The sequence below is a fragment of the Plectropomus leopardus genome, chromosome 16 (genome assembly GCF_008729295.1).
Source record: "Plectropomus leopardus isolate mb chromosome 16, YSFRI_Pleo_2.0, whole genome shotgun sequence".
Lineage (NCBI taxonomy): Eukaryota > Metazoa > Chordata > Actinopteri > Perciformes > Serranidae > Plectropomus > Plectropomus leopardus.
In genome coordinates this window covers 26,217,858-26,230,507 of record NC_056478.1, presented here as the reverse complement: position 1 = coordinate 26,230,507, position 12,650 = coordinate 26,217,858, and the positions used below count along the sequence as shown (strand labels likewise).

The following is a 12,650-nucleotide window of genomic DNA, read 5'->3' as shown; positions in this document are numbered from 1 at the left end:
TTTGCTGACTGGTTAATTCAACCCAAGCTATACAATCACGATCAAAAGACAGTATTGCTTTTCTTATATTTATATAAATGCGTCTGCGTGAGTGTTACAGTTAGTTGTAATGCACGGGAACTTCACCGCGTCTCTGTCAGTGGGACATGCATTTTAATTTCTTCATTCAATCTTCCTGAATTAAACTTGCCATGCTTTTGTTTTGAAACGCTGACCCGGAAACGGTTTCGTCATCGCGCTCTCTTCCCTCTGATTGGCTGTGCTCACGCTGGTGCTGATGTGGTGTTCTGAAGTTAGCAACGCTGGTCGGCCGATTCAGACAGATTCTTTGGTTTAAAATAAAGTTTACTTTGTTACAATAATGCCTTACTATCAGACTTGGGAGGAGTTCGCCCGCGCAGCAGAAAAACTGTATCTGACAGACCCCATGAAGGTAAAAACTCTTTATTTTGTTACCAGGTGCGCATGCTAGCTGAATAGCTTGTTAGCATAGCTCGTTAGCGACGTGGATGTGCCAGCTGCTGGTCTGATTTTTTCTCTTCAGATTCACTAGTTTAATTGGAAACCCATTAATATATTACTTGCTCTGTTTTTAGGTCAGAGTGGTCCTGAAATACAGACACTGCGACGGAAACCTTTGCATCAAAGTGACCGACAATGCTGTGGTAAGTGACATAAGGGAATAATGGTTTAGTAGAACTGTTTGTACTAAGAAAGAAACCACACAGACACTTTCTTTGTGCTCTGTACTTTTGGTTCGTGTATCACTCTCAACATCTGTGAGGCTGGGTACTTTGTACTTTAAAGGTATCCAGCTGTAATCAGTAGTTTTCTGCTGATTGATGATTGATTCTCCAACTACTTGTATCAGCACAACTACTCTCATGCATCAAGGCACTCAGGTTTAATTTCAACATTAGTGGGGGCTCATATTAAGTGAGGGTATTTCCCACAGGGAAATGTGAATCACTTAATTTCATGCATTCTGGTGAATTACTATGTACAAATGTTTGAAAAGTCTTGATTTATGTGGAGGAAAACACAAACTTTAGGTGGCATGTGGCAATTCCAACTGTAAAATGATAAAATAGACTATAATGCAGTAAGACTCTCTAGCATATCGTATTGTTTTCAGACATTTACTTTCCACTAGATCAACTTTTCTCATTAAATGTTGACTTTGCTGAGTCAACACATCTGTATTTTAATCTTCTCTTCTACGTTGTGTCTTATTTTGGGCAGTAATCACTTTAAATGTGCTTATATATACTCTTCACATCAATGCTACATTCATTTTGATTTACTTACAAACCACCTGAATTGATTCGTTTGATTCAGTAAGATTTCTATTCATGTTCATTTTCTTTTTGCACATTCAAAATATATCTCACATATCTGTGGTCCGAGAAGTTCCCCGCTGTGCACTACTCTTCATCAGAGGTGATAAACTTAAACTAATAGCCCAAAGCTACAGTCACATTTTTTCCCATAACTTTCCAAGAGGCATGGCAATGGATATTCAAAACATTGGCAGGTCTATTTCTATCACAGCCACCACACCAGCTGTCATTATTTCCAATCAAAGGAGACGTAGGTTTGTTATGTGGGCGATAATGGGAAGGCAATCCTCTTATACGTGGGAACGGCCACGTGTGAGGATATCTGGGAGGTGATAGTCCACGATTTCAAATATCACCTCATGCGAGTGTTTGTTGTGCTGTTTTTTCCCCAAAATTGTTTCCATTAGGCTTATTTCATATTCACAAATTCAATTTGTGCACTTCGAGGGTTAATGGAAATCCACCTACAGATGTCTGACATGGGTCACTTTAAATATGTATGGGGGACATGTCCCTTGGACCCCATCTGAGATCTGTGCTGATGTGTTGAAGCATGCACAGGAGGGAACAGGTCGTGCAAGAGCAAGTGGCTCTTTTAGAATTCTGTGTTTACGATTTCTTAATCTGTGTCAACCCAGCTGGTCAAGTTAATGTAACAGTAGCTATCATTTCCCTCATGTAGTCCTTTGTCCGTCCCCACAGTGTTTACAGTACAAGACAGACCAGGCCCAGGACGTGAAGAAGATCGAGAAGCTGCACGGAAAACTGATGAGACTCATGGTGTCCAAGGAGACGCACAGTGGCGCCATGGAGACAGACTAACATGCTCTAGAAGCGCTGACCTTCCCGAGCACCTGGACTGAGTTCAGTGGACACAGCGGTTGTTGAGAGCACAGTACCATCGCAGTGCAGTATGGAGTCTGAGAGGCGGGTGGTGTGAGATTGATGTGGCTGCCTACACTGACTTAATACAGTCAGAGATGTGACAGATATACTGTATATATTTTATTCTCAGGATTGTTTTTTTTTTTTTTTTAAATGATACTTTCTTCATTAGAAATCCCACCATCCTGCTGTTCCTCACCAGGCATTGTGATCACATCCCTGATGGTATTACTGTAAAGTAAGGTCAGTGTAGGCTGCTGAGAATTTTTAGGAAATGTAGAGAAGATGAGAAGAGTTGGGGTAATGTGGGACTGAAGTGTCCAAAAAGTACAAATCCTCAGCTGCAGTGGAAGCAGCTTTGGCACCTTGATATCTTTAGAGGGGCTTGCATTTATTTTCAGTTTTAAAGAGGACGAAAAGGACGGGCAATGAAGACATTGCATGTCTTTTCTATTTACATCTATGTAGCGGTGTTGGATTCACTTTCAGCACAGCGATCGTTTTTGGTTTTGTTTTTTCCTCATGGACTTGTGCCACATGAATGAAGCAGGACCTTCTGATTTCTTAACAACAGTGTGGATTTCTACAGAGAACCCCCTTCCACACCTCCAAATGCCATTTTTGTCGTCTGAAAATCATTAAGTTTCATGTTAAATAAATGTTTATTTACCCCAGTACAGCATGTACCTCTCCTGTGTCTATCTCAGTGTCATAAATGTTCGACTTATTTCAGCTCAGAAGGATTCAGTCTGTTGGGAAATTACAAGGCTGAGCTATGTTCACAGGAAGACAGTTTACAGAAAGAAAAAGTTCTTTTTGAAAATTCATTTCATGGTTGAATAAAATCGTAAAAAGTTGCTTTACATTTTCCAAAAGTCCTTCAAATGTTTCTTACTATGTCACATTTTAAATTAGTTGCCATTGTGTAAAAACATTAGTCTTCATTCTATATTTTGGGTGTGTTTATTTGAAATTGCAGTTTTGGTTTGTAGTAGCTCAAACCTGACAACACCTCAGTGTCATCCAGTCCTCATCTGCAGGATACTACACATCCCATCATGCACCTCTAGCATTTACAGTCAGTTGTCAGCATAGACTGCATGGTTGTCAGGAATTACTCCCATTATATGCACAGAATCACAGGCAACAATTGTTAAATGCCTCAGCCACATGACCCACAATGCAAAAGTGGCCCTCAAGCAAAGCAAGTTGAGTATCCCTGAAGAACTTCATTCACAGAGAACCCATAATGACTTCTAAAACCCAGAAATTAATGGTAGTTCAGCATTTCTGGTTCCCTCCCCTCAAAGTTAACAGGTATTTTGAATGGGTTTTTGGTCAGAAGCTTTAAATAAGGTTTGTGGTTAATACAAGCACAAGAGATTTTCACATTTGGTCTACAACATCACATACATCTGTATTCCCTCTCACAAATTTAAAGCTTATTTTGTGTCCCAAAAAATGCCAGTTGCTAACAAAAGGCTAAATGAGACTACATATCGTCATTACGCCGAACACTAATAGCTTTGTAGACTGTAGAGTAGTTAGCTTTAGCCTAGCAATAGCTTTGTCCTCTGCCAGTTACATTTAGGCTTCAAAAGTCATAAAAGTGGTATTTAATTTTGAAGATAATCATTTTGAATAAAATGTTTTAGCATCATAAACGTTTGCTAACCACAGAGTTTATTTTGTGCAATAATCCAAAATGCAATGGAAAAATCCCACAGGCTTTTTGACAAGGGAACCACATTCAAACTGGCCTACAGAAAAACATCATCCTTGGGGTATTCTCAATATGCTTTTTTTGTACTTTGATTGTAAATAAGGTGCCAGAGTGCATCAAAAAGTATCAAAATAAAACTTATTTATGTCAAAAAAATTAAAAAGTACCATGGGAGAATCCTCTGGACCCCTTATGGAGGTCCAGGCTAAGCCCCTGAAATTCCTGAAACGCCCCTGACTTACACCTGACCTGTGCGAGGCTGCTGTGACTGGATGTCAGAGATGAGTAAGGACAGCAATCATTATATTTACAGATAAATAATTATTAATGATGGCTGATTAACTGGCCCCCTGTCATTTTATAAAAGTGTCCCTGCAGCACCTCATTCATATTTCTGACGCTGTCGCTCATTAACAGCCACGCCCCCTTCACGTGAACGCGCCTGTGTCTGCAGCAGACAGAGCAGAGTTGACTGAACCTGCGGATGATACGGACGGCCACCGCGAGGGTCAGTGCAGCCAGAAAAACAAAAATATTCTGCGTATGTTGAAGTCGCTTCGTAGTGGCGTCGTCAGGTAAAACAGCTCAAACTTTCGGGCCTGTGTGAGTACTGCTGACATTTCACTCACTGCTGTATGGAGTTGGTTATTGCTCGCGACATTATTCTGAAATAGTGATGCGTTTGCTATCAGATAAACTTATTTTGACCCAGTAAAGTTGGAAGCTGCGGTGTTCAGTTTACGATAAACGTAACGTTACGTAGCCTAACGGATTTAGCTTTTAGTAACAGTAACCTGACACCGTTACTTTAAAGTGTGAAAGTGGACTCTCGTACTTGATAGTTTGCTAGCTGTTAGTTACTTTAGCTAGCAACGTATGAAGAAAGCACCTATAAAATAACGTTAGCCACGGTGTCGCTAATACAGTCAGGCTGCAGCACACAGCGGTGTTCACACATTACAGACACTGTGACTAAAGTGTGAGCGGACTGTCTGTAACGGCACTGGCTCGGTGGGCAGCTCGTTGAACTTTATCCACAGTGATCTGTGGATAACGTTAGCGTTAAACCCTGTGCTCATGGCTGTGACAGCGAGTCCAGGCTTTTCTGTGGCAGCTCAGGATAAAAGTTTAAGTTTACATGTAAAAGCCGTGTGTAGATCAGATGACAGTGGCATTGATGGGTGTGTGTCCATGCATGAGGCTCTGCTGAATGAGAAAAGCTTTGTCATGCAGGGCTCAGTGACTGAGGGGCCTGCTCTTTACCTAATCCTGTCAACTCACCACAACAACACTATTGTTTGGCTGCTTGTTTTCTCTAAACTCATGACTAATAAAGCCATTGTGCCCCAGACTAAAATTACAAAACTGTCACAGAAAGTCACTCAGAGTATATGGAATGCAAATACATAAACAAATAAGAAAAGGAAATAAATTAATATGACTAATAAATCCATGGATTAATAAACGGGGCAAACATAAATTAATAAATACATTTTATTTATGGATTTATTTTAAAGTCAGATTTATTTATTTTCTGCTATTGTTTAGTTATCGGTGTTGGTCTCAATGTTCAATTAGCTTTAGTTAGAGAAAAATATGGATTTTATCACATCTAGTTTTACTTTAACAATTCTTTTTTTTATCTTCATCATGCATGATAAGGTCCTGCACTTTATCTACCAGAGGAGGGGTGAGGTTGGCTGTGACTTTTAGCTGTGAATTATTATTTTAATAGTGACCCTACCCAAAGAATATTTTTTCTTGAGCCTTGCGAGACTCAGGGCTTTGAAAGTTAAGAGTCAATTATTTTTTGGCAAAATTTAAACAAGACTCAAGACTCAAGTCAAACTTTTGTATAAGACGTAGAGTATAATCATTTTGAAACTTTCTTTGAGTGTGACATGTTTCGGACTGCTGGTGATTTGAAAATCTGATGATAGTTTGTTTTGTTTTGCTTCTTTTTCAGTTTCTGGCTATAATAACTGGTGCGATTTTGTTGATTTTATGGAAAACATGCCTTTCAAATCCACCAGTGGGATTTGGGGTTAAGAGGGTATTTAAGATAAATACAAAACACAACCATTAAAGTTGTCTCAAATTACTTTAAATGTGGATTTTGGCTGAGATGTGACTTTGTAATTTATTTATTTATTTATTTGTCTTGATCTTCCCTGAGGCTACAAATAGTTTTTCTTGAGCCTCACAGAGACTGGGGGAAAATGCATGACTCTCTTTTAATTTTCAAACTTGGTGTTATGATTTCACTATTGTCATGCATGCAGGAGCACGTAATTTAATATGTTTTACAGGACCTGGTCTGTGAAAATAAAATTTAAATGAGAATTGAGAACAAAGTGATTTTGAAGCCTTGTTGCACATGATATGTTCAACAGCTGTAGGAACTTTAAAAATCTGACGTCACTTTCTGGTTTTACAGTTACTGGCTATGATTAATGCTGTAATTGTGGCAATTTTAAAGAACACAAACCTTATAAAAAAAAAACAGGTAGGCAGGATTTGGGGTTCAGAAGGTATTTCAAATATATACAAAACGCAACTACTTTGAGTCCCAACACTGAGCTAAAATAAAACACACAATCCCCTTCCCAGCGCTTAAAAAATATTTGACATGCCTCTCCTGTTTTGCAACACTGCCTCCCTTGTCATAATAGCCTACAGTCCCTAAGCCAGCTACAGTTTTTAATAAAAGCCAAAGAATACTAAAATGGTGCAATAATTGTGTTGTGCAATAGCACATTTATGATAGATTACTGTGATAACAAAGAGCTTTCTCAGTTTGCCAAAATATCTCCTGGCAAATATAATTTCCCTGTAATGAGCTGATGATCTTTATCTTGTTCCACATTACTGTGTTGTCTCTGTCTGTCCCCTGTCTGGTCCTGTGTCCCTGTCCCTGCACAGACACTGAGCACCATGTTCACAGAGGTGCTGGTTGCTCTGGTGATTGGAGGACTCATCTTCTTCGTGGTTCAGAGGAGCAGGACCCAGGTTCTGAAGACAGAGGACGGCTGGTGGGGAGTCGGAGCACCACCTGATGGCGGGGAGGACGCCACCATTCGCCCCTTTAAAATCACCACCAGTGAAGAAGAGCTGGAGGTTCGATTCCCTCTTGTCATTTAAGACAGTCACTTCACAGCCTTTTCTGATGCTGCCACATGTCCTCTTTCCTCTCCTTTTGTCAGGACCTATACAGGAGGATAGACCTGACTCGTCCTGTTCCCTCACTAGAGGACAGCCAGTTTAACTACGGCTTCAACTCCCAGTACCTGCAGAGGGTTGTCTCTTACTGGAGAAATGACTTTGACTGGAGGAGACAAGTCGACAAACTCAACCAGTACCCCCACTTCAAAACCAACATTGAAGGTGAGGCTATACTGCTGACACAAAAATAAAGAACTGAAGATGTGTCGACCTCTAACCTGTTCTTACTCATTGAACCGCCATCCAGGCATCAATGTCCACTACCTGCATGTGAAGCCCAAAAAGGTGCCGGAGGGATCTAATGCCATTCCTCTGATAATGGTTCACGGCTGGCCTGGCTCTTTCTATGAGTTCTATGGACTGATCCCTCTGCTAACAGAACCAGCACACCCACAAGACCTTGTGTTTGAGGTGGTGTGTCCCTCCATACCGGGGTACGGGTTTTCAGAAGCACCATGTAAAAAAGGTGAGTCTGGAATATTTTTCTGACAGACATGAGGAAATATTAATGCTTAGATGTGGGAATAAAATGAATACACAGATCATATGCATGTGCAAGACAACTTGGAGGCAGAAACTGCTTGGGTTCATACTGCATTTTCTAAACGCGTTTGTATGTGTGAACAGGTTTTGATTCAGTTTGTGCAGCACGCATCTTCCACAAACTGATGAAGCGTTTGGGCTTCCAGCAGTTCTACGCTCATGGAGGAGACTGGGGCTGGCTGGTCACTACCAACATGGCTCAGCTGGAGCCCAAGTAAGGGACACAAGAGAAATTCCTCAACATCTGCCACACATACGTTTTATGCCTCCAGGCCGAAGGCAATATTTTTTTCAGGTTGTTCATGACTCCACAGGCCTGTCCGTACGTATGAACATCCCATTCCTGTAAACACGATATCAAATTAAAACCTTGAGGGGATTTCTTCATATTTGGCACAAATGTCCACTTGGACTTAATGGTGAACTGATTGGATCTTGGTGGTCATAGGTCAAAAGTCAAGGTGACTGTGACCTTGTCTTTCTCATTCTTGTGAACATAATATCTCAAGAGCACTTTGGAGGGATTTTTTTTTTTTTTTTCAAATTTGGCACAAACATCCACTTTGATTCAAAGATGAACCAATGAGATTTTGGTGGTCAAAGGTCAAGGTCAATATGACCTTACAAGACTATAAAACAAATATTTTACGATTCCTAGTCTAATTATGACAAATATTCCCACAAACATCTAATAGGATATAATGATGAAGTGATGACATTTTAGATCCAAAAGCTCAACTTCACTGTCACATCATAATGTTCTGCAGAAAACACTTTTATTATTATTATTATTATTATTATTTATATGTGAAGCACTGTTTTCACAGGCACGGATGTAGACTGAAAGTGCACCTTGGTGTGCAGAGGCATACAACCATAAGGCATTAAATCTAGTTTTGTAAATGCTGAATTATGTAACAATGGTGATTGAGCTAATGGTCCGGCGATTGAAGCCCCTGCCTCCTCTGTATTAGGAACTAGTTGTCTGTGGCAACATTCACAGGAAAATCAGTAGCGCACAATCTTAAATAATCTGCTCTCACACACACATTGTCAGTGCTGTGGTGTAACCTTTTAATCCCATCAGCTGCAGGGCGCTTTTAAACGAGCTAATACAAATAAATTCACCAGCACAGTTTCAAACACAGTCTGCCAATTGCCACAGGTGCTGCCAAAGAAAACAAAACAGATCTCTGAGACAGTAACTTTAAATAAGGTATTACTACATCACAGTATTGCCCTGCATTTTTTTTGCTGTTGCTTTTTCTTACCGTAGGACAATCAAAGGCCTGCACGTGAACTTTGCGCCACCCTCCAAGCCGGGGCTGACCATGGCTTTATCTATCATGCTTGGCCGTCGCTTCCCTAAGCTGTTTGGCTTCACTGACATGGATATTCAGGGTCTCTACCCCTGCATGGAGAAACAGGTGGTGGAGCCCATCAAAGAGACTGGCTATATGCACATCCAGGCCACCAAGCCTGACACCGTGGGTAAGGACCGCAGATTGTATATAAAAACAATGGATGTAGCAATCGTGATGTTACCATTCGGTTTGTGAACTCCTATTTTTAAACCCTGGGTTTGGCATTTTGACCAATCCTGAATTTTGTAGCCAAATGGTGGAGCTAACACGTACTTAACCTCCTTGCTTGGTTATCATGGTGCATTTATGGTTAACTGTGATCATGCTTTTGCTAATTTTGCTAGCAAAAAAAGATTTAAAATTATTACAACAAAATGCACTTAGTGAAAAAACTGAACATCTGACAAAATATATAATAATAATAATAATAGCTTGGCTTTATATAGCCCCTGTCATGGGACCCAAGGCACTTTAGTGTGGCTTTTTAATAAACCAAACACTGAGCAAGACTGTTTTAGGCATCAGAAAAGTTATCTTACATGAGCTCAAAACACACCGAAATAGCAACAGTTAAGGTTATCTCCACTACTGTTTGCACTTTTCATCCAACCACTTGCTGCCTCCACAAGACAATGCAACCATATTTCAGGCATCTAATCAAAGTCACACCACCATAAAATTAGCCATTATGCTGATGACATCCTGCTATACATTACAAATCCCACATCCTCACTTCCATCAGTCCATAATCTCTGATCAGTAACTACAGTAAGGTGTTTTGCTATTCCATCAACCAGACAAAATCCAAGATTCATACCCGTTTTATTGCAGGTTAGGTCTCTCTTAAGCTTTACCTAACCCACTTTGTCGCTGTGATAGTGACTTGTCAACAAACGGCACCTCAAAGCAGCTGAGCCCTTTATAAGTTACAGAGGCCAAAACCATTTATTGTAGCAGGCTGTAAACACGTTTATTTCTGCTGTAAAGTTGGGCATTTTAACAAGGGGACCTCAGTGGATTGACTCACCTATGGAGTCAGCCTCAAGTGGTCATTTGGGTAACTGCAGATTTTGGCACATCTGTTCATTTTTCAACCCTAGAGGTTGCTACTTGGTAAGGACATGCAACATACAGAAGGCACCTTGTAACAAAAGAGTCTGGACTATTTTGTTGTTTTTGATAAACAAACCCACAACTCAAATCATTTCTGACTAACTTCTCCTCAGGTCGGGGACTGAATGACTCCCCAGTGGGTCTGGCTGCCTACATTCTGGAGAAGTTCTCCACATGGACAAGCCGCGACTTTAGGAACCTGGAGGACGGAGGACTCACCAGGTGAAAACAACTCAACAGAGTCACAGGGAGTCAGTGCTGATAATTGCCATCACCACATCCTGTTCATTATCCTCTACTATGAAGATGCTGCTCCAAAATACCGAGTACAGACACGCAATACGTTCTTAATTCAGTCATTAGCAGTAGCATATATGTATTAGCAGTAGCCCCCTGGCTCCATTGTAAAATGACTCTTGCCACAGTATTGATCACATATATTCAGATACAGATTGTTTGGACACATGATGGGTGCCATTCAGTAGCCTCATAACTTTCATATGTGTGTGTGGTTTCTTGCAGGAAGTTCTCTCTGGATGACCTGCTGACTAATGTGATGATCTACTGGACATCGGGCTGCATTATCTCCTCTATGAGGTTCTACAAGGAAAACTTCGGCAAAGGCCTCGACCAGCCTCACTCTAAGTGAGTCACAGACACAGAGTTTGCCAGTTGGCTATACTGTGAGATACAAAACAATAGTATAAAATTTGAAGTCAACCAGGCAAAACCTGTAGAAGGAGTTTGTTAAAGTATTAAATCTGGAAATGGCAAAAGACAGGCTTAGATTGTTACCATGTTGACCAAAAAGATCCCTACAGAGATAGACCTATTTGCTAAAGACTAAGCTACTTTTTGTTTAATTAGAAACAGCCCCAAAACTGCTATCATCTAACTGACCAGAATCTATTTAAATCAACAGCAATTTATCATTGTAAAACACACCAAATGTAGATGACAGAAGCAAAATGAAATAAATAAAACTCAGAAAAACGGTCTTAGTTTGTCTTTCCGTTGTTCCAACAATCACCAGCTCTGATTTGGTTCAAATAAGCCCTGATTCACCCAGTTTGATGTGAAAATATGTCATCTCTGCACATGCTAGTCTGTTTCTGGCTGAATAGAAAGGATCTAACTCTTTCACAGAAGTCTGTATCTCTGTAGGGATCCTCTCCATAATGTTGTGAGAAAGGTATAATAGCAATCTGAGCCTGTCATTGGCAAAAACAAGCACTTTAAATCGATGTAAATTGACAGTGCATAAATGCCCGTAGGTGGTGACATTGCAGCCCATTTTGTGCCTGCAGCCCTCTCACTCAATACCAGACCAATTTTTAAAAACTGGTCTTTCCTTTAGTCAATTGACGCAAAAACGTGAAAATGTGGTCAATGCTCATAAACACCAAACCTTTAAATGCTGACACATCTTTGTCTCTTCACAGGATACCTGTGTACGTCCCCACTGGGTTTGCGTGCTTCCCCAACGAGCTGATGCACACTCCCAAACTATGGGTCGAACAGAAATACCGTAAACTCCTGACCTTCACACCCATGGCCCGCGGCGGCCATTTTGCTGCAATGGAGGAGCCCCAGCTGATGGCCGAAGACATCCAGAACTTCACTAAGACAGTGGAGCAGAAAAACAAATAGTAGGTGGTGGACTGATGACAGAGTGAACTAACTAAAAGTGTAGAATGAAGGTGTTGATATGCAGATGGATTAAATAAGCAGAGAAACCGAGTAAACATGTTTTTACATAAAAGACACGTTTACAGCCTGTCAGTACCAGAAACCAGCATTCATTCATTCCTTAAACTTTCCCCCAGCCTTGTAGCATTTAACAGTTTACTAAGCAGCTGCAGATGGGAGATCAGGGGGCGCTTGTTGTTATTGTGTTGACAGGCTGGACAAGGTGCCAGACATTCCTCTGACTGATAATACTAACCCTCTAACATGAAGCTACATTATGGCCTTAAACCTCTGCATTATGTTTGATTTCACTGGTTTTTTTCCTATTAAACTTATTCAAAACTTGTTTTTGTAGTTTAAACCTTTTTAAAACCTGAGCAATGTGGCTTGATTTCTTTCAAAAACATCGGAAATCGCCCCCAAATTATCAAGGAATTAGTAAAAAGAAAATTACCTGAAAATAATAATAATTTTAAAAAAATTAATAATAATAATCAAACATAAGAATTTTGTAACATCATTTTTAATATAATTATTATCATTCTAAATATGTTTTTTTTCCCCCTATACATTTTTTTTCCCAGCCATTTAAAAAAAATTTTTTCTAAATCTACTAATTTCTTCCAATATACGGAACCTTTTTTTTCTTGTTTTTATCAAGTTACTCATTGCATTTTTTCTCATGTTTTTGAAAGAGATCACATCAATTTGCTCTGGGTTCAAGGGTTAAATAGTTGCAAAAGGCATCTGGAGGCAGCAGCTTTGAAGCTT

At 40.1% G+C, this 12,650-nt stretch overlaps 2 protein-coding genes across 4 annotated transcripts; both read left to right on the top strand.

Annotated features, from left to right (window-relative positions):
• Positions 1–252: 252 nt before the first annotated feature.
• On the top strand, positions 253–2,902 carry srp9 (signal recognition particle 9). The gene is made up of 3 exons (XM_042503719.1): positions 253–433; positions 597–665; positions 2,043–2,902. Exons 1-3 carry the CDS (start codon positions 362–364, stop codon positions 2,160–2,162), a joined length of 261 nt encoding a protein of 86 aa, XP_042359653.1. The 5' UTR covers positions 253–361; the 3' UTR covers positions 2,163–2,902.
• A 1,511-nt stretch (positions 2,903–4,413) lies between these two features.
• On the top strand, positions 4,414–12,292 carry ephx1 (epoxide hydrolase 1, microsomal (xenobiotic)). Of its 3 annotated transcripts, none has more exons than XM_042503715.1 (9): positions 4,414–4,456; positions 6,871–7,065; positions 7,152–7,332; positions 7,418–7,636; positions 7,798–7,927; positions 8,990–9,204; positions 10,304–10,412; positions 10,713–10,835; positions 11,633–12,292. In XM_042503715.1, exons 1-9 carry the CDS (start codon positions 4,433–4,435, stop codon positions 11,838–11,840), a joined length of 1,404 nt encoding a protein of 467 aa, XP_042359649.1. In that variant the 5' UTR covers positions 4,414–4,432; the 3' UTR covers positions 11,841–12,292. The 3 variants fall into 3 exon arrangements, with proteins under 3 accessions (XP_042359649.1, XP_042359650.1, XP_042359651.1); XM_042503716.1 differs by having other exon boundaries at positions 4,435–4,523; XM_042503717.1 differs by having other exon boundaries at positions 4,435–4,551.
• The last annotated feature ends 358 nt before the right edge of the window (positions 12,293–12,650 follow it).